Source organism: Opisthocomus hoazin, chromosome 3 (assembly GCF_030867145.1).
Source record: "Opisthocomus hoazin isolate bOpiHoa1 chromosome 3, bOpiHoa1.hap1, whole genome shotgun sequence".
In the NCBI taxonomy this organism is placed as follows: Eukaryota; Metazoa; Chordata; class Aves; order Opisthocomiformes; family Opisthocomidae; genus Opisthocomus; species Opisthocomus hoazin.
The window spans coordinates 60699903-60721786 of NC_134416.1; the positions used below are offsets into that span (position 1 = coordinate 60699903).

Consider the following 21884-nt stretch of genomic DNA (forward strand, 5'->3'; position numbering starts at 1 on the left):
TTCTGTATACATTAATAGCAAGGAAAATCATGTCTAATACTTCTTTAAGTACGGGACACTTCACTGTTCATGAACATGTTCACCAACATCCACCACAGCAAACTGGCCACGTGGCAGCAGGCACCTGTCCTGCTCAGTCAATCTCTTCAGGCAAAGTGGAGTAATTATGTTTCCTCATTGTTGCCAAAATTATTAAATAAATTTTGTTACATAAACAGAAAGATCAGCCAATGCATAATGGCACTAGAAGGATAGAAAATACCCGTATCCTCGTGCAACTGAACAAAATAATCCAGTAGTTTACTGGGGACTAAGGAAATCTGTTTACCTTTAGCTGAAAGAGTTTAATTTCACCCACCAGGTACTTTAAATATACTTCCAAATGCCTCCTCTGTGTGTTCACACATCCTCTGGTTATGTAAAAAAGAAATCCATTCCCACCACTAGACCTGAATTTTAATATTCTGCTACCCCACTCTTGTTTCAGAGACAGGATTTCCACACCCTTTCTCTCTAATGCCACCTAGGAGGATAACGCAGGGTAAAACTCTTCTACCTAACAATTCTAGTACTGGAGCAAACATTTATCTATACCTCTGCTACGGATGTATAGCATTTAGCACAGAAGGTCTAGCAGGCGTTGGCACTAGGTGATCTTTAAGGTCCCTTCCAACCCAAACTATTCTATGATTCTATGTAGTAAAACTAGGTACATCTGCAGTCTCATGTTTTTGAAATCCAGCTTACTTCCCTACACATTAAGGAATTCAGTAATGCCATGAAAACAACATGATCAGCAAGTTATTCCACTACTACTGCACAAAAGATGTAACTGGACTTCCCTCTGCAAAGTTTTGCTCTTTCTAGGGGAAGCAGTGCAATCATCACTCCAGCCAATAAACCAGGCAGTTTATCTGGTTATGTTTCCACAAGCACTGCAGGAAAAACAAACAAACCAAAAACCCTTCTGAAACATTTTAACCAACAAAATAATTCACAAGTTGCTGAGAGATAGATCTTCAGAAAGAAACACACTCTGCTCTCCAGGTTAATGGTCACACTACACGTTAGCAGGCACTAGCAGAGCGTGCAGACGCTACGTCCGCTGACGCTGAGTACCAGTGAAAGATGAAGTAGGCATCTGACCAAGCACACAGTTATTTTCTGCATGTGCCGTAGCTGCCTTGGACCCTCAACCCAGCGGATGTTTTCAACAGTGCCAGTCATGCTCTGAACTGTGCAAACAGCTTTCACACCTTTTCTGATTTAACCACAACAAATTTATCTCTCTCACATCATTGTGAACATATTTATTCTTACAGTTTTTAATTTCTCATAATTTTTAATCTCCAATTTTTATTAGCGTGTTTCATCTTCTCTTAGCCAGCTAGCTCTTTCACAAGGACTTTGGATTTGCTAACACATGCAGAGAGACCCTTTGAATGTTAAATCCTTCCATTTCCACTTCTAGGAAGCCAGCAAAAAATGTGATACATATCATAGTACTCAGTCTTAGTCATGTGTCTTACTGGTATCTAATGAACTGCATACCTTAATTAAATTGTTAACATTATATCATAATTAATATTCACAATTCATACAGTTTTCTCAGATGATTTTTGTTTTGGTCATAACCTCAGTTTCAGATTTGACAGGGTGCATTGAAAGTTAACTACTTTCCAAGTTACCAGAACTCTATCACATACCTAAGAGACACATTTGGGGCTAAGTCTGACCTTTTCCCCCAACTGTTAAATAATGGCAAAGGATTCCAATTTCTTTTACAGAAGCATCATTTAAATTATTAGGATATAGTTTTTTGATATTACCACTTTCAGTCATTCTGACTCAAAGAAACCAGTCTTATTGCATCTTTGCTATAATTATTTTCAAATTATAAGACAGTTCAGGTAGCACTACCCATTCTATATTTGACTAATGTTATTTCCTAAAAAAGAAGACAGATGGTCACTGTGGGATGCTGACCACTCAAAACTGACAAGAAATCAATGCAAGATACAAAGATTCAAATGCTACAAGGTCAAGGCCATTTGCATCAGGAATAGTGTGGGCAGCAGGACTGGGGAAGTGATCATCCCCCTCTACTCAGCACTGGGCAGGCCGCACCTCAAATCCTGTGTTCAGTTCTGGGCTCCTAACTACAAGAAGGACACTGAGGTGCTGAAGAATGTCCAAAGAAGAACACCACAGCTGGTGAAGAGACTAGAGAACAAGCAGCAGAGGGAGCTGGGGCTGTTTAGTCTGGAGAAAAGGAGGCTGAGGGGAGACCTTATCAGTCTCTACAACTACCTGAAAGGAGGCTGTAGTGAGGCAGGTGTTGGTCTCTTCTCCCAAGCAGCAAGTCATAGGACAAGAGGAAACAGTCTCTAGTTGTGCCCAGGGTAGGTTTAGATTGGACACTAGGAAAAATTTCTTCACTTAAAGGGTTATCAAGCACCGGAGCAGACTGGCCAAGGAAGTGGTTGAGTCACCATCCCTGGAGGCATTTGAGAGAAGTGTAGATGTGGCGCTTAGGGACATGGTTTAGCGTTGGACTTGGCAGTATTAGGTCAATGGCTGGATTCGATGATCTTAAACGTCTTTTCCAACCTAAATGATTCTATTCTCTTCTATCCTATAACACTTTTTATTATGTTACTTGTACCTTATTAGTAACTGATCTTTTAGAAGCAATCTAAAGATATAATTAGCTTAATTATACTATAACACTAAACTGACAGACAGGGAACTGGGGCGAACTGCAATGAAAGATGCAATCTTAGCACGGTTACCAACAAAAGCACATAAAGGAAAGTGCAAAAGAGGATATTAAATGACAGAGGCAATTTACTTGTGTTTTTGTTTGGAACACTCATCCCTGAGGGCCCTGAATGTATTATTCTGGATACAACCAGACAGGAACAGCTAAAAAAATAAAAAAGAAGAAGGAAAAAAGGCTAGCAGCAAAGGCTACTATACTCTGCCAGCCTAAGGAATCTTTTTTTTTACTTGTTCGTGAGGAGAGACAATGATGTTACAGCCTGTGGCAGTGGTCCTTGAAGGGCAGTGTTTTCTACCAGGATTTTGATAAAAAACAACATGAAATAAACAACTTCACTCTAATGTGCTAACTAGAGCTTTGTGAAACACATTGCTAATATCTTCTCCTGTAGTTCTGATTAACCACTTCTTAAAAGGCACCTTCCTTCTCTTGTGCCCAAGACTGCATTCCTGATGTCTTTTTCTCCGCTGTTTGTGCATACCCATGACATCATTAATTTATTGACATCTTTTGCGGTCTTACACTAACCACAGACTGCTACTGCTGACTTTGAGGCTGAATCTCAGTTATTTCTAATTTTGAGTATAAGGACCAATCTAATTAGATACAAACGTACCTTTTAATTAATTAAGGGAATGACAAGCTAATGATTAGTTACCTTAAGTTACATAACACAGCAACAGCAGTCTCTAATTCTGTTTTACATCTTCCTCTGATTTACTTAACTTTGTTAAGATCAGACAGCGTGTTATACGTTATCTAATTCATGGAATGAAGACACTGGCCCTTCTGAGTAACCTTCTGGCATTGGCAGCACTTGTTCTTGGACAACAGCCTAGAGAATCATTACTTTTTAAAAAAAATAAAATTTAAAAAAGCCATTTGTATCATGCATTAAAGAATCTGCTGATCTGAAAGGTGATGTTTTAAAATCAATTACGTAACCAATGTGCACCAATCCTAGCTACCAACAATAACATGTCAAAGAATAAAACTGTATCAATTCTAGTAAAATGTTGCTAACAGAACGAATTACCTGAGCACATGTACCACTTCAAGAAAAAAAATGGTTCAAAAGCACCACTTCAAGAAAAAAAAAGGTGTTATATGTGAAACCAGCATGTTTACCTTGATTTACAAGTTTGTAAAATGCTATTTTGCAGCATGCTCCTTCTCCCCATCTATGCAAGATTTGACTCGCTCCTCCTGCACAGACGCAAGATGCAAACAGGAAACATCAGGTCCAATCTGCAAAAAGCATGGGTATCCCCAGGCAAGCACGATTCAGTAAATTACATGGAGTCTGTCAATTCTGAGAGTCAGGCGCAACTTCTTCAGCAATTTTTCTACTCGCATATGCTAGGAAAGGTACACACACTACTTGCTAGAGTATCAGAAATATTTCAACATTGTGGATATACAATCTTTATGAAACTCTAAAGTTACTAATATTTCAAAACCACTTTTTAAAACACGCATTATCTTGATAGTTCCCTGTACATATAAATACATCTTTTATATGTTTTACATTTAGAAAAGAAGGTGGTCTCACAATAAAACACCAGTTTGAGCAATGGATGCCAAATTAGGCAACCAAATGAAAAGAATAATTGAGTGTGATGCTTCTGCAATGATATGCTCAGATGACACAGTATATATTTTATTTGTGGTGTTGCATGGGGGGTGGTGGTAATCTTTCAAAGAAGGGAAGGAGAAACAGATGCAGAAAATTAAAAAAGCTACAGGAAGATACAAGGACATCTCCCACAATCACAACAGTTAACAGCATAACTAGCCCTCAGAAAAGTCACCTGGGCAGCTACAAGTATACCACAGCAGTTATTGTTTTCCATGCTGAAATCATCTCTTACTTAAGAGCAGACATGTACAGAACAGGAGAAAAAACAGTAGTTGCATGTAACTTCTGATACCAGTAACTTGCCTTTTCTGCAACAGATGCTAGCTACGCTACACGCAATGAACATTTCAGCTTTTCATGCGGTTAAACTCCAGCTTCTCCAGGGCTTCTGGTAGAATGAAAGAGGTTAGGGAAGAGAATTTCCGATATACAGTGGGTTGACCCTCTAAAGGCAGCACAGTTAACTAAACACTGCAGTCAAAGAAATACATAAATCTTGCAGTTTTCAGGCAAAAATTTGGAAACCATTCATTCTGCTGGATCCACAAAACCCAGTACAACAGATTCTGTGAATGACTAGCACCAAGTGTTTCATACATCCAAAACATAAGCCAGCTTTTCCAATTCTTGCTTCAAAATTGTAACCCAACAGTAAAATAACTACTGCTAAAAGTAATTTGTCAATACTACATGAGATGGAGGACATCTAGGAGAAAAGAATGCAATGCAGAAACATTCAGAACTGAATTTTTCCTGCGGTTTTAAAACAAACTAGCTGTCAGTGATTTACAGAATAACAAGAAATACTGACTAATTAAAAACGTTCAAGTACGTGTGCGTGATTGCTGGGAAAATAATGCCAATAATTTACTTGCTAGTTAGCCCCTTAGAGAATGCCAGCATTGGACAGTTCTTGGAATTGAGAAGAGATGGTGTAGGTCTTCTCTTAATTCATCATTCCGTTCATTGCAAGTCAGGGACAGATGACTGTGCCACTGTTACAGAATAACATTCATTAATAATCAGCACTTCCAGCTGAGAAACGCAAGTTCAACCTTTTTGAGCCTTCGGATGCATACTGTATGTGTTAAGGCACAGCAAGTGGCTGTGGTTTATTTATTTATTTTTCAAACCAAGAATGGAAAACCGGACTCTCTGAGATTTGAGGTATCAGTGAGTTTAGAAAAAGAGTGAAGAAACAATTCCTCACAGCAGGATTTCCAAGACCCGCTCCTGTACAGTTTAAAACCAAAACCCAAAAGCCATGACCAAGACATCTTGAGAAACATACTTAGGCATCTACTTTCCTGTAAGAAGAGAGAGCACAGAATTTACTGTAAAGACTAAATACTTTGGTCCTTAAATAAAAAATAAGACAGAAAAATTCTTACAAGTTCTGCGTGGGTACCAATACTGACTGTTCAGACACATTATCCAACATAAATTTATTTTTACTTATGGTCCCGTGATCCCAGTTTAGAAGTTCTGGGGTTGTTTTTTTTCTTTTAAGGAACAATAAAAAATGGTCAATGTCTACTTTCTGTTACTCACACTCAAACAAGGTGAAGAAGTTTTCGATCGGATTTCCCCTGTGACATTCAATGTAAGTTAGTGGGCTGTAACAACAGCAGCATAGCCAAGGGAAGTGATTATTCCTCTTTACTCAGCCCTTACTAAACCACATCTGGAGTACGAAATGCAATTTTGGACCCTCTCAGGACAGCAAATATGTTGATAAACTTTAACAAGTCTAGGGAGGGCCCCCAAGACGGTCAGGGCTGGAGCTTAAAGCCCCGTGAAGAGAGACTGCAGGACCAGGGCTCGTTCAGCTCCAAGCCAAGACGGCTTCGGGGGCACCTCACAGTAGCTCCCCAACACCTCAGGAGAGGTCATAGTAAAGACAAAGCCAGGCTCTTTACAAAGGTGTGCACTGACAGACAATGACCACAAACTGAAGTTGGGAGGATGTAAGGGGGGGGGCAGGGGGTGGAACCCCAATCACTGTGAAGCTAGCTAAGCACTGGAAGAGGTTGTAGAGCTCCATTCTCAGAGACTTTCAAAACTCAACAAGAAAAAGCCCCGAGCAACCATGTTTAAATTCAGTATTGCAGTGAGCTGGAGATTGGAGAAGATACCTCCTGACGTTCATTCCAGCCTGGAACGCTATGAAGAGGGAAACACAGAGACAGCCCAGGGTCCACCTTGTCATCACCCCAGAAACCTTGTGGGGGAGCGGCCAATCTCAACTGCTTCAAAAGCATGTGTGAGAAACCTAAACTGAGTAACTATGGAATTACTCACCCCATAGGAGAACATTATTCTTTCTTCTCAAAACAGATGCTGATTTCAGTGACTTAGCTATCTGACCCTTTTCGGGTTTTTTTAAACAACTGCTACATTCTTATTTCAGTGTATTTCAACAACTACTAAAATGCATTAATTATACAAGCAGGATACTCTGGTAATGAGATTTTCTTGCTCCTTCCAGTTTGCAATATTGTGTAGTGTTGGAATAATCATGCTACTTTTCCATTTCAGGGGCAACAGCTTCTTCCACAGGGGAAAGAAACAAACAGAATTCCCCCAAACAAAACACAGTAACGGTGAATACAGGCAGGAAATAACCCGATATCCTTCTTCTGCAATTCTAGCAATTCCAACTGCTTCATCCTCTGGGGCACATTATGACCATTTGGGACCTACCATTTCCTTACTATTGCCAGTATAGCTCATCACTGGGCAGCCAAGTTGTAAGAAACAAGATTTATGTATTACTTTTTTTTCAACATTTTAATATGGACTTCTCCACAGGAAGAGGTAAAACTGTTCAATGATTAGGTTAACCCTCATCTCTAGACCCTGAAAATGGCCCAGTGGGGTTGCCTTACACGCCTCAGTATGTCTGCATGCTACAATAAAAATGTAGATATCAGGAATGATTTACTGAGGCTGCCAGAGGTTGACAGTGCCTTGACAGTGCCTTATTTCATATAAGTTTATTGTATCTAAGAGCAATTTTTGTTTAAAAGCACAGTGATATAGCAAACTGCAAGGATCCGCTACAAACACATGTAAAAAGAGTATGTTTACCTTTGCTTTCAGTAAATTAAGAAGAAACATATTTGTAAAGGTCTTTGAGCATCTGTGATGCTGTATTTGCAAATGACGATGAAAAGCTGTGAGAAACAAGTTTTCATGTTTGTGTACACTATTAGGCATGATGATTGAGTTTATTGACTCAGTGCAATAAGAACAAATGACTGACAGGTTAAACACTGAAGAAGGGTATTTTAAGATACATTATATCAATAAAATTGTATATATACATAGTATGTCTGGTATTGTATTTTGCCTCAGAGTATACACATAGACATTGTGTTTCAAAGTCAAACAAATCAAAAAATTTTAACTTGGGGAGAAAAGTTGTACTGGTTGAGGAAGCGTAAAATAGGGTCAATTTGGTCAGACTTAGGACTTCTCTCATGACAAAGGCATCACTTGAAGAGGAGTGATGGAAAATAAACGTCACTGAATGCTAATCCTTCTGAACATTGCAGGGCCCACTGTTAAGAGCAACCAGCCGTTAAACAAGGAGATTAAGTCAATTATTTGGTTTATTTCAAAAGGAGCTGGCAGTAAATTTAAGGCTTGTGTGGTACAGAGCAGACACAGCTTGTGTGGCCATCTAGGTTTTTGCCCTCCATTCATTGTGTTTTCTGTGGTCTGTCTTAGGGAATATGAGGGTTGCTTCATCTGAGAGCAAGAAACAGTGAAGCTGTGAGCTGAGCTGTACAATCCGCCATGCTAACAAGCACAGCAGTAGGCTCATATAAGCAAGACTTTCAAACACAACTCCACCCCACGGAAACGACAGGTCCCTCCTCGGGAGCAAGAAGGGAAATGCATTTTTATAGTGATATGGACACGTACATTATTGCCGAACAAAGATCAAAGGTCCTGACCAATGTACCATATGGTGAGAAGCACATGAAAGCCTAGGAAAAGAAAGATGTGTCACATCAGGCAAGGAGAAGCTCATTTGTCACAGAAGTAAATCCCAAAGTTCTCTTAATCAGCAAATGTATGAAAATTATTAATAAAGCATCTTTAAAACGACAGCAGAGGCTTTTGTTCTGTTCTGTTAGAAGAGACCTGAACAGACTTCAGGAGGAAAACCAACAAGATGAGAGAAAATGCAACATCAAAGTCTATATACAGGTTTATAAGAAGAAACATAGTGAAAAGAATGAACTTCAACTACATCAGCAGCAAAAGGAAGGCTAGGGACAACGTGGGGCTGCTGCTGAATGAGGCGGGTGTCCTGGTGACGGAGGATGCGGAGAAGGCAGAGCTAATGAATGCCTTCTTTGCTTCAGTCTTCAGTGCTAAGACTGGCCCTCAGGAATCCCAGGCCCCGGAGGTAAGAGAAGAAGCCTACAAAGAGGACGACTTTCCCTTGGTCGAGGAGGACTGTGTGAGGGATCGCTTAAGCGATCTGGATGTCCACAAATCCATGGGCCCCGATGGAATGCACCCACGAGTGCTGAGGGAGCTGGCGGATGTCATTGCTGAGCCACTCTCCATCATCTTTGAGAGGTCCTGGAGGACAGGAGAGGTGCCCGAGGACTGGAGAAAGGCCAATGTCACTCCAATCTTCAAAAAAGGCAAGAAGGAGGACCCAGCGAACTACAGGCCGGTCAGCCTCACCTCCATCCCGGGAAAGGTTATGGAGCAGCTTATCCTGGAGGCCATCATCAAGCAAGTGGAAGAAAAGAAGGTTATCAGGAGTAGTCAGCATGGATTCACCAAGGGGAAATCATGCCTGACCAATCTGATAGCTTTCTACGATGGCATGACTGGCTGGGTAGACAAAGGGAGAGCCGTGGATGTTATCTACCTTGACTTCAGCAAGGCTTTCGACACAGTCTCCCATGATATCCTCCTAGGGAAGCTCAGGAAGTGTGGGCTGGATGAGTGGTCGGTGAAGTGCATTCAAAACTGGCTGAATGGCAGAACTCAGAGGGTTGTCATCAGCGGCGCTGAGTCTAGTTGGAGGCTGGTGACAAGTGGTGTCCCTCAGGGGTCAGTACTGGGCCCAGTCTTGTTTAACTTCTTCATCAACGACCTGGATGAAGAGTTAGAATGTACCCTGAGCAAGTTTGCTGACGACACCAGACTGGGAGGTGTGGTAGATACACCAGAAGGCTGTGCTGCCATTCAGCGTGACCTGGATAGGCTGGAAAGCTGGGCAGAGAGGAACCTGATGAGGTTCAACAAAGGCAAGTGCAGGGTCCTGCACCTGGGGAGGAACAACCCCATGCATCAGTACAGGCTTGGAGTGGACCTGCTGGAGAGCAGCTCTGCGGAGAGGGACCTGGGTGTCCTGGTGGACGACAGGTTAACCATGAGCCAGCAGTGTGCCCTGGCTGCCAAGAAAGCCAATGGAATCCTGGGGTGCATCAAGAAGAGTGTGGCCAGCAGGTCAAGGGAGGTTCTCCTTCCCCTCTACACTGCCCTGGTGAGGCCTCATCTGGAGTACTGTGTCCAGTTCTGGGCTCCCCAGTTCAAGAAGGATGAAGAGCTACTGGAGAGAGTCCAGCGGAGGGCTACAAGGATGGTGAGGGGACTGGAGCATCTCCACTACGAGGAGAGGTTGAGGGAACTGGGCTTGTTCAGCCTGAAGAAGAGAAGGCTGCGAGGGGACCTTATAAATGCCTACAAATATCTGAAGGGTGGGTGTCAGGAGGATGGGGCCAAGCTCTTTTCAGCGGTGCCCAGTGACAGGACAAGGGGCAATGGGCACAAACTGAGGCACAGGAAGTTCCGTCTGAACATGAGGAGGAACTTCTTCCCTCTGAGGGTGACGGAGCACTGGAACAGGCTGCCCAGGGAGGTTGTGGAGTCTCCTTCTCTGGAGATATTCAAGACCCGCCTGGACAAGATCCTGTGCAGCCTGCTGTAGGTGACCCTGCTTCGGCAGGGGGGTTGGACTAGATGACCCACAGAGGTCCCTTCCAACCCCTACTATTCTGTGATTCTGTGATTCTGTGATTCTGTGAACCGTGGAGATTACAATCTTTCCAGCTGAAACATATTTTCACAAAGAGACAGGCACAGTACCACACTGGGATTTTTTCTGTTCAATTGTACATTGAAATGATGGAAGAAAGACCTAAACTTCATTCTCTTTACCAGAAACGTTGTTTTTAAGAACAGATTGATGTCATTTTACCCAATCTTTAAAAAACAAAAACAAACAAACAACTGTTTATCGATTTCCTTTCAATTTAGAGAAAATAAGCCATGGAAATGTTATTTATTCTTTACATAGCACTATACAGCAAATATACATGCCTAGCATGTAGCTAACAAATAAGAGACACGAGTCATACTTCACAGATCTTTTTCTCCAAATTAAACATTAATTTGACAGGTGTTAAATGTCTAGAGAAGAAAGAAGGAAGAGGAAGAATCAAAAGATCACGCAGCTTCTCTGGCTGGTGGCGAATGTGTCACAACAGAATTTCTTTGACCCACAGCACTACAACATGAAGAAAGCAATTTTATAATCTAGCACTAAAGCAAGGTATAAATATTTCTCTACGAATTTCTACACAGAAACATGCAACTGTTGCCATCAACAACAACACTGATGTAATCGATGACTCCTGCAAAAATGTAGAATGTAATTGTAATTCTGTGCTTGCAACTGAAAGTGCGCTCCTTCTAAAAAGATGCCCTGCAATATAAATGTCCCTGAAAGTGATCTGGTCTCTGACAAAGTTTCAAAAGGTTAAAACATGTAGTTTCTTTTCATCTTGTAGAAGTGGATGTACACATGCATCTTCGTAAAAAAAAAAAAAAAAAAGGTAGCGTTATTAATGAATGTAATAGGACAGGTCTTTAAAATTCTAAGCATTGAGCGAAGGACCAATGAATCGAAACACGTTTTAGCAATCACATTACAGCTATGAATACTGTCTAACAATACTCTCACAGAAGTAGGCCAACAAAATGACATGAGCTAATATTTATTTATGGCAGTAAAAGTTTTCTACATAAATCAGGATTTGTGGAGACAAATCTCCCTCACTTGCCTTGGGCTTATGAATTAATCTACTCTCAGGGACCAGGAAACTGCTCTTCTGAAAGATGTGATAAAAAGCCGCAAGTGTAACAAGGGAAGAAAAACACAACGCAGACAGGTGCAGCCACTATGCAAACACTCTGCATGTTCCAGAGATTTTCCAACATATGGGCATGTCTCAAAACGAAATTCAGAGTAAATATCACTGCACTGACTTGCTAGAGGTCAGCAGGTGATTTCCTAGACAAGCAAATCAACAATATCTGTGATACATAATGCTGTAATCAGCCTCACGTTTTACAGTTGGAGATTTATCAATTTGGAGAAAGGGTTATTTTCAGATACGAGGGGTGTGCTGACTATCCAATATGTTTCACTGATCGTTCCTTTCTGAACCATTGCAACCTCTATCTGCATTCAACAAAATCTAAACTGAAGTTGAAGGCTAAGCAAATACTTGCAACTCGGAATACATGACTGCTAGCAAGAGGCCTTACAAAAATTCCTCAAATTACCCAAGAGCTAATTTCCCTAATAGCATACATTTTACCAAAAATCTATCCACATACAGTTTATTGAATGGTGTTAGCATGACTAGGGAAATGACAGCACTTCTTTAGCATCTCTTCACCCATGCAGGGTTTGCGTATCCTGCAGCACAGGGAAAATCCAGAACACACCTCCTTATCTGTTAAGGAAACAATTTTCCTTATTGGGAAAGTCTCCCGTGCACCTTCTGAACAAGGGGCGGGATTGACCCTCACTCTAATGCCACGCAAATACTTCAGTTTTAACTTATGGTTCTGTCAAGCTACATTAACAAATTAGTGTCTTGGAAACAGTAGACAGAGTATGTAATGTCTGCAATGCTGTGCTTTATAATATTTTGCCAAAAAGGGAGTGATTAGTGTATCACTCACAAACACACAGACTCACTTCTTTAGGTTTTGCTTCATTTCCAAAAGAGCTTCCAGACTGAAGACTACATGAACTAGCCCAGAGAAGACATGTTACGCTGCACTCTCCAGTGATCCAAATTGTCAAAGTATAGCATCTTAAAACTATTTACTTACAAGGGGAGAGCAGAGTTACATAATCCTCATCCCTTTCTCTTCAGAACTGGACAACTGTTAGGACACTCGGAGCTGTTAATTTCTACAGTTAATCTTAACGGTTGATTTTATGCCTTGCAAATGTTATTCTAAAGTGTTAGAGTAAATAGAACACTAGACTGTTGTTGATTTAAGTGATTATACATACTTTTTCCCATCCAAAGGATTATTTACTAAAGCAACAAACTGAAAATGGATTAAAGAGTACTCCTTTTTATTCACAGCAGAGTTCACCCATGGAATTCATTGCTACAGGATATTATCAAAGCTCACACCGCAGCTTGGAATTAAAGATATAAAAGAAATTAAGATATGGAATAGCAACCTTAATGTGACATTCAGGTTTTACAACTGCCTACTTGAGACGGCAAATGGACAGGTAAGACTCTTCAGGGAGAAGAGGAGAAGTACATTAATTCAACCACATCCTGAACGCAATGCATCAAAGGATACACTTCTAAAAAACGCACCAAAATAAATATGATATATAATTCAACTTGTATACTTTTTTTAAAAATATTCAAAATCTTAAGCTGCTTTATCTACCAAAGAAACCCCCAGTATACCAATTTCTCTGAGTACAAGAATCAGAGGACTCCGTCATTCGTATTCCTGCCAGCAACACCTGCACTTTTTCTGAAAACTTCTCTGCATGCTGCCAACTTCTGACCTGCTTAGCTTCAGAGATCTGTCAAGATGACAGCATGAAGACCGGTGATCACCAGAAAAGTAATGTTACAGAAAACTTATACCCTAGAAAACAAATTTGGATTGATTTAGTAACAAATATTAACCAATCTGCTGTAGCATGGGGGACCAAAAAAAAAACAACCCACAAAACCAAAGCATTTTACTAGCTTACCAAGAGGTACTTGGAGTATCTTTAGAACTGCCTAAAGATATTACAAAGGCTTGTACAATCTACTTGACTACACAGACTTTTTCACTAATTAGCCCTTGCTACCATCATTCTTCAAGATAGAAAGCAAACAGCCTCAAACAGCGTGTTTCTTAGAGTGCTGCAGTCCAAGAGGAGAAAGTCATTACTGATGTTTTTCAAGTGAAAGGTTATCCTCCAAATAAGATGCTTCAGCTTCACAAAGGCTATCATTTCAATGTGAAAAGAGAAGCAGAAAAGAGATGGAGCAAAGAGAAGCTGGAGCATAAACATCCAGCAGCTTTACACACATGTGAAAAAGGTTTTACTGTTATGAAGGAGCGCATCATTTGAAGTCCCTCCAAGATAGGACCCATTTGACAATATTCCCTTCCAAGAATCTTGTTAGCAGTGCCAACCATTCCGAAGTTGGTCTGCTTTTGCCAGCCTTTGCAACTCTGCTACTCCAACAAACATGCCGGTACAGCTGCACCATGGAATTCTTTCAGTCCTTCAGTAGTTAAAACTGTTGCACTCCATCGCCCCCAGCCTGCTGTCTTACAATTTTTGTCTCACACATTTTTGGACTTTTAACAAATTACCTGAAATGGAAGAGCACCTTGGTTACACATGTACAAGTGCAGTAACAGTACCATTCTCTTCCTTGAGCTCCCTCAGAAACATCCCCAAGACGATGAGTTACCTCTTCCCAAAATGCACACAGTTCTGTCATTTCATTCTATGATCCGACTGCTCTGATTAAAATAAACAGAATACAGCTCGGTGTTGTACCTGCAGTTTAAAAGATAGAGAGGGAATTCCACGCATGACACTATTTGCAACTGATACCCATGAGCTCCACTGCTACCAATACAGGATTCAAATGCTTTCCAGTTCCTACAAGTCACAGAAAAGTCGTCCACTTTCTCCATGTAACTCTCTCCCAGTCAGCTGCCTCCCACTGATTTCCATTCCCACATTCAATACTGTCTGTAGATTAAGTCACCTACCAGGCAACCCCTCAGCCCTGCAAATTTATAGGTTTGGGTTTTATCTCATCTTAACCACTAAGCGGATCCAAACTACTTCACAGAACGTTTAGGATAAATAAGCAGAGGTGTTAAGAACTCAAGGAGAGAGGTTTTATTCCCATTTTTTGTGGGGTGCATCTTTAAACAGACTTTCCCAGCCTGCGTGCTAGGGGGAAGCAGATGCAGTCAACATGAGATGGTTGTTACAGAAGAGAGCAAGCTCTGTGCTTGTGGGCGATTGCTGCCTCCCTGCTCTCCCCAAAACACTTTTCCCTGGATCTTAATGGACCTAAGATGGAAGCCGCAGAGATTTAAATGACATTTGCATTTTGTGCACAAGAAAATCTAGCTCTGTGTCTACAAGCCTGGAAAACATCGCTCCTGCCAGGCTGTATATATTTCTTCTCCTTGACACCTTTCACCTGCTCCCACTGAAGAGGGCAAATAGCAAAACTTCCTTTAATAAAAGAAGACAGATAAATTTCCAAAACGTTTGAAGAGGGGAAGGAAACCTAACAGCCATTTTGAGATCTCTTGTGCAAACAGGCATCTTAGTTCATTTTTTTTTTTCAGCATGCTACTCATGAAGGGGTTCCTAGACTTTTTGTTATTGTGACTAACATTTTTATGAGTGTTCTGGGACAACAGCAGAGTTTAAAATGTAACGGGAAGTCTATGTGAATCTCTCTCGTACTGTTCCCTATCACTCTTCTCAGTACATCATAAAAAATATTCCCCAGTGCCACCATAATGACAAAAAAAAATATCTTCAGTTTGATTGTTCTTTGTCCTTTTTTTTTTTCAGTAACTGGACAATTTTAAAGCATAACAAGCAGCACTCTTGCTAACTATGTGAAATTAACTTGAAAAATATGTCAGCATTTTTACATACGAATGTGTACACACACATTCATATGTATATACTATCACATACATCACTACGCAAATTACCCTCTGGTCTGCACAGTCCTGCATCACAAATTGCTTTGTCATCACCTTGACTTAATACCACCTGTACAGACTGGCACATAAAAATCCTTCAGTCTCCTGAAAAGTGCAACACAATGTCATATTGTATCCTCATTTTTAAACAGCCACCTCCAGTGAAATCAATGACAAGTACCCAAAAAACGATAACCCAAGCAGGGCGTGGTTCACTGCCTCCACGAACTTGCCTTAGTATTGCAGAGTTGTCCAATTTAATCTATCTGTAGAAAATGCGGACAGTAATAAGTCAAAGCATCAGAACATATAAGGAGGTACTGGATTCTGAAATACTCCTTAAAACACATAATTTTAACAGTATTTTAGTACCTGCTAATGCAGCAATGCAGATATTTCCCCTCCAAAGTTTTCATCAATACTTGTTCATTTGGGGATAAAAGACACAGAGCACCCAAGCATGCTGGAGTCTACCTTTTCCTCCAAGGCAGAACAATGACCTCAGTCCCACTGAGGCGCTCCCAACACCTGAATATATGCATTTTTAAAAATACTGTGTATGCTTTAAAAAGTAGTAACGCATCGTTTATATCCTGAAGAGATGATCATTCTGATTCATTCAATACCACTCTGATGAATCATGGTCACGGAAAGGAGGAATAAAAGCAATTCCCACTATTTACCAGGAGTTCAAAGATTTGGCTTGAAGAAACAAGCAAAAACTTCCAACTAATACCTGAACTCTATCACCTATAAAAACTCTGAAGTATTTTGTTTTTACTTGCCACCACTTACCAAACGCTGATACCTGTGCTCACCTCCTCAAAAAAAAGCCAACTTTCTAGAAGCTCCTATAGTTCCTACTTCATCTGGGTCAAAATTCAAAAGTTCAGAAAGCAAGTGCAGCTTCTGGGAAGTGCCTGGGCCAGGCAGCCAGCTCACCGAAGCTGATTTGCTGATAACACGTAATCCAGCAGCATCAGTCAAAACCCACAGAAAGCGGTTCTCTCTAAGCATTCTTTTCCCCAGCACCCTATTTGAAAATAATAATATTTTGCTTAAAAGAAAACGAATGAATTGTGTGTGAAGTGAAACAATTGGAAGTAGAATAATTAAAAATTATCAAGTGATGTAAACCACAACTTTGTGGTTCAAGTCTTTGTAAACCAAATAAAGCAATTAGGAATAGATTGTTCTGATGCCTTACTTCAGAGAGAGACAAATCACGTTTTTCATGTTTCAAGTTCATAGGAGTAACAAAAAAAGTCAGGTTTAGGCCAAGGCTCAAGCCTTAATAAAGAAAACACACACAGCCCACTTCCCACCACCAGTGCCAAAAGCTCCCTCTCATCCATTTTATTATTTGTTTTCTCAGCATTGTAGTACTAAGATACAGGAAAGTATCACATTGCACTAATCTCACAAAAAAAAAAAAGAAAAAGAACCAACAACAGACACAATGCTCTGTCTTCTTACAGAACACAGTACTTCATTTGCAAGGAAGTTTCACATTACTGTGAGTTATCGTTTAAACTGTAGGTTCACATCAAACGGAATATAAGATTTCATCATGAAAATAACACAATGGTGGATCAACTGTGAAGTCACAAGCTTACATTCAGCTTTTCAATCTCCAAAGTCTGTCATTTTGCACCTTAAATTTCCTGTCTTCAGTTGACTCAAGACGTGTCGTTCTTCAGGTTTAAATGGATACATGCACAAGACGACACTCTTCAGTGCTACAGAGCCGATCTTAAAAAATTCTTATTATGAATTGTGTTTCCTCAATTACATGTTATTAATCAATGCTTGGAAAGTATTTCATACCAGCACAGATAACTAGTATTAGTATTTAATTTTGCTTACTTTTAAAATAAACTATTTAAAGTAATAAGGATTTAAAGCATTAACTATTTTTAAAGTATTTAAAGAATCATTTTTCGGCTTAGCAGATGTTATTTTTAACAAGTTTGCCACAGCTGCTATTGCCGTCCACACACCTCATCAGGGTTTTCCAAGCTTGTTACTTTCTACTCTTAGAAGCAGAAATGCAAATTATACCGCGGTAAGACACTACAGTAATCTATCATTTTAAAATCACACCCGCATGGATCCTGAACCAAAAGAAAAACTCTGTATTTCCACCCTTTTGGCACAGTCGGACACGGTTACTGCCCAGACAGGGGTAGGAGACACAAGGCATCACTCTGCACAGCGAGTCCTTGTGGCAGCTTTTCAGCTGCGGATGTAACCTCACCGTAAAAAACACCACTCTGCTATATGAACTCTAAAAAGCCTTTTTCCAGAAGCCCACGAAACACTTCCTTGATGCTTTGGAAAGGAGAAGAGCATTGGCTCAGGCATAACTCAGGTGCAGATGCAAGAAACGTGGAGCAGTGAAGCAGGCTGAACTACCCTGGTGAGGACTCCGCTCACAGCTTCTAAAGGGGAATAGAGTAACACCCACAGTAAACCAAGGTAAGGGTGAAGTTGTTTGTCCATTTACCGATTCCTCTCTCTGAACAAGATCACCAGCTCCAAAACCAAAAGCTCCGCAGTGGGATTTGTTTTTCATACTGCAGACGGGAAGTCCCTCCTTCAGGTTTTATATTTCGATTAATTTTCAGATGAACAAGATTTACAAACATAAGCAATTTGTGACAACATCAGTTCTCATCTGTGGAGGTATTACTGCAATGTGAAAGTACCTCTGCATGACTAAATATCAGGAACCAGGACAGCAAAACAATTTTATCTGAATTTGTGTTGGTACAGAAAGAGTTTGGCAAGAAGCAGAGTGAGCACCTGAGAGAACACTACCTCCGCTATTTTACTATCACAGCTAGATATTACTTTATTAGGAGTAGTACCAACAAATTCCACCTGAACACAACTTATCTTCTAGAATCTTTCCTTCTTCCCACATGTCCTTCCAGCAAATTCATCCTCATCCATAACCCAACCATCTTCCATAAAAGAAAATACGACAGGGCCCAACAGGTTTCAAATGGCAGGTGCCCTGTGCCCAGCCCTGGCACTGAAAGACCTGCCCGGTACCACCACCCTTTGGCCTTGAGGGCAACCGGCCACCTGCCCCATCCACCACCACTCAGCTCCTCTGCCCGCCCCGTCCACCACCACTGAGCTCCTCCACACACCGTGGTCCCTCTTGCCAGCCACCAAGGCACTGACACCCAGTCACACAGGGATGGCCTCAAAGAAGGATGGGGGCCCCTCACCTGCTGCCGTGGGCCTGGGGAACCATGGCCTCCCCAGCCTCAGTGGTGGCCACCAAGCAGGGGGCCCACGGGCTTTGGAAAGCGCAGAAAGCAAGCGCAGGTGCTGGCGGTGGGCTGGAAAGCTGCCTGCATCCCACCCTTCGTACAACCCCGCTCACAGCGCCCACCACACCGCCTCGAGCAAAGCGATGGGGGGGGGGGGGGGGGGGGGAAAGTGCGTTTCCACTGCCAGTCCGGGGAAGCAAGCGGGGCCGCGCACCGGGAGGCACCGGGGAGCCGCTCGGGTCCCGCACGCCTCCAGCGGGGCTGAAAACGGGGCCCGTGTCCGCCTTCCCGGAGGAGAACGGGGAGGCAGCGGGGGGTGCCTGGGGCGAGGGAGTGCGGGGGAAGACGCCGAGACCGAGGGGCGCTGGCCGGGCCACCATGGGCTCGCCAAGGGCAAAGCCCTGGGCACCGCCGGGGGTGTGAGACAGCCCCGACAGCCCCCTCGCTGCGGCGGGGAAGGGGCTGTCGGTGGCCGGGACGGGTCCGCGAGCCCCGTGGCGGGGCCGCGCACGGTGGGGCCGGGCCCCGCTCGGCCGCCCGCGGAGGATGCGCGGCCCCGGGGCCGGCCGCCGAGGGGTCTCTTCCCGCGCCGTGCGGGCGGCGGGCACCGTCCCCGGCCGCCGCTGTGTTGTGTCCCCCCCCCAGCCCCGCGGGGCCGAGCCGCCCCGCCACGGCGGCGAGCTCCTCGTCCTGCCGAGCTAACGGGCGATCGCTGCTTGTTCGGGGGTCTGCTGTCAAACTGCGCGGGGGGCACGGGTTGGCGTTAACGTGCCCACCCGCCGCCGGACACCGCAGTTCTCCGTCCAAAAATAATTCGCCTCGCGGATGGCTGCCTGCTAAGCAACGCGATTTAATAAGCTGAAATTTCTCTCCCTCAAAATAAGAATAATCTCCCTCCCCGAAAAACCTCCGCGAACCAGAGAGCTGCTCTCTCTGGAAGACCGTCGCTCCCCGCCTTCGCGCAGCACCCCCGCAGCCCTAACCAAGGGCCAGGACCCTCCTCACCCTCACGCCTGGCCCGGGGACGCGGGGGGACGCGGAGCGCAGGACCCCGCCGCAACTCCCGCCGAGCCGAGAAGCCACGGAGCCCCGCACGTCCCCGCGCAGCCGGTGCCGCCGCCCCGAGCGGAGCCCCGCCGCACGCACGAGCCCCGCACCCCCGGGCGGGCAGCAACAAAAACCGAATAATAATAATAATAAATAATAACCGCAACGAATCATTTAAGAAATAAGGGACGAGCTGCGGGGTTTAAAGTTTCTTGGGAAAACAGCGCGGGAGCAGCCGCGAGGAAGGAGAGCGGAGCATCCCCCCGGCCCGGCGGGCAGCGAGGCCGGTCCCGACGGACGGACGGACGGACGTACCGGCAGTCAGGCACATGGGCAGGAGCAGCCGGAACGTCAGCCCGCACACCACCTCGGTGGCCATCGCGGCGGGGCGGGGGTCGCGGCCGGCTGGCCGGGGAGCCGTCCCTCTCTGCGCGCCACCGCCGCTCCCTATGTCCGCCCGTGCGCGGGGCCACCGCGGCGACGGAGCATCGCCCGGCCCGGCCCGGCCCGGCCCCGCCTCGCCTCGCCTCAGCCGCGCCGCATCCCGGCGGCAGCCCACGCAACCAGCGCCGCGCCCCCGGCCCGGGGCGCGCACACGCCCGCCCCCTCGGGGCTCCCCCCACCGCCCTCCCCCGGCAGCGCGGAGCGGAGCGCCCCCCCCTTCCCCTCCCCCTTCCCCTTCCCCTCCCCTCCCCGACGGCGCGGGCCCCTCCGCCGCCAGCCCACGCCGCGCCCCACCCAGCCGCGCGCTGCCTGCCCCTGCGCTACCCACCCCCCCCACCCACCCCCCGTCCGCACCTGAAACTTCACACTTTTCCCTAACCCTTCTGTTTGTGTTGGTTCGGGGGCGCTCTTTTTACTGTTTTTTTTTGCTTGTTTTACTTGATTTTTTCCCCCCCCCCCTAAATTTATTTTTCACTTAAATTGTTGTCGCGGTTTTGCTCCCCAGCTCTGCGGCAGCTGGAGCGTTGTTCGGCTTTTCTGGGAAGCTTTTGTTGCCCTCTGAAACGCGGTCAGAGAGCGCTGCGGGCTTACAGGGGCGGTTTCGGGGTTCCGCCGGCGCATCCCTGTGCCTCTGCTGAACAAACCTGATCACTGGGGTCGGAAGAGCGGTGAAAGTTATTAAAGCTATTATTCATACAAGTAAAATTCCCTTTAATCTGCGGCAGTAGACTGCAATCCCTCCCGCTGAGACGAGGCGGGTTTAGACGGGGTGGGTGTAGACGGGGCGTCCTGGTCGCGGGGGCACTGCTGGAGACCGCGCTTCGCTCGCGTGCCAGGCCCGGCGCAGGAGGCAGAGGGAGCAGTGACCCTGCCGTCCTTCGCGTAGATTCTCAGGGCTTCGTCTTGGCGAAGGGCCTCATCCAGTCTTGCTTCAAACTGAAGAAGCTTTAGATTTGCTCTTCACATCCTGGCTTCTTGACCCTTAGAATTACTTCAGCATCCTTTGCTGTCCCATGCTTTTTGTTCAAAATAATGTTTTCATATCCTCGTTGCAGAGAAAACTGTTCGCAAGTGTGAGTGTAACTCACGGGAAAATACAAAGGGACTTTTGAAGAAACCAGGAAAACCTTTGCGTTTCAGGGGTTCAAACAATGTGTTGAACAGTGTGGATGTCTTAGTTTTTGGTTTATGAATAACGGCTGTTATTCAGCCATTCAAATACTGTGTAACAGGCCTAACTCTGATACTAGCACATTGGGAAAGTAAAGAATTCCAGACTTACATGTATGAAAACGCTCAGGAAAGCCAAGAAAATTCAACTGCAGAGGCTAATCAATGTGCCTGACGGGTGCATGAAAAGGACCCGCGTCACGAGGGACCCCTGTCGCGACAGATCCGTGTGACAAAGAGCCGAAGCCTCCCTGGAAGAGGTTCTGTTATTTCACACGCGGACGTGAGCGTGTGCGTGGAGTTGAACCGTATCATCCGTCTGCGCTAACAGAGATTGACACGCAGCCCCATCCCGGCGGGACGAATGCGACGCCGAAACTCAGCGTCAGGGCACGGTGCGGGAACACCATTCCCTGCCTTCCCGCGCTCAGGCCTGGTGCGGCTTGACAGTGAGCCGAGCCCGGGTGTT

At 44.3% G+C, this 21884-nt stretch overlaps 1 protein-coding gene across 2 annotated transcripts in view; it reads right to left on the minus strand.

Moving 5' to 3' along the window:
* The window catches only part of PIEZO2 (piezo type mechanosensitive ion channel component 2), a 330086-nt gene extending 309831 nt beyond the window's left edge, over nt 1-20255 (minus strand). For both annotated transcript variants that reach the window (XM_075416483.1, XM_075416482.1), the window contains exon 1: nt 20117-20255. In XM_075416483.1, the coding sequence (XP_075272598.1) occupies nt 20117-20180 (64 nt within the window). In that variant the 5' untranslated portion in view covers nt 20181-20255. The remainder of the gene's footprint in view (nt 1-20116) is intronic.
* Nucleotides 20256-21884: the final 1629 nt, after the last annotated feature.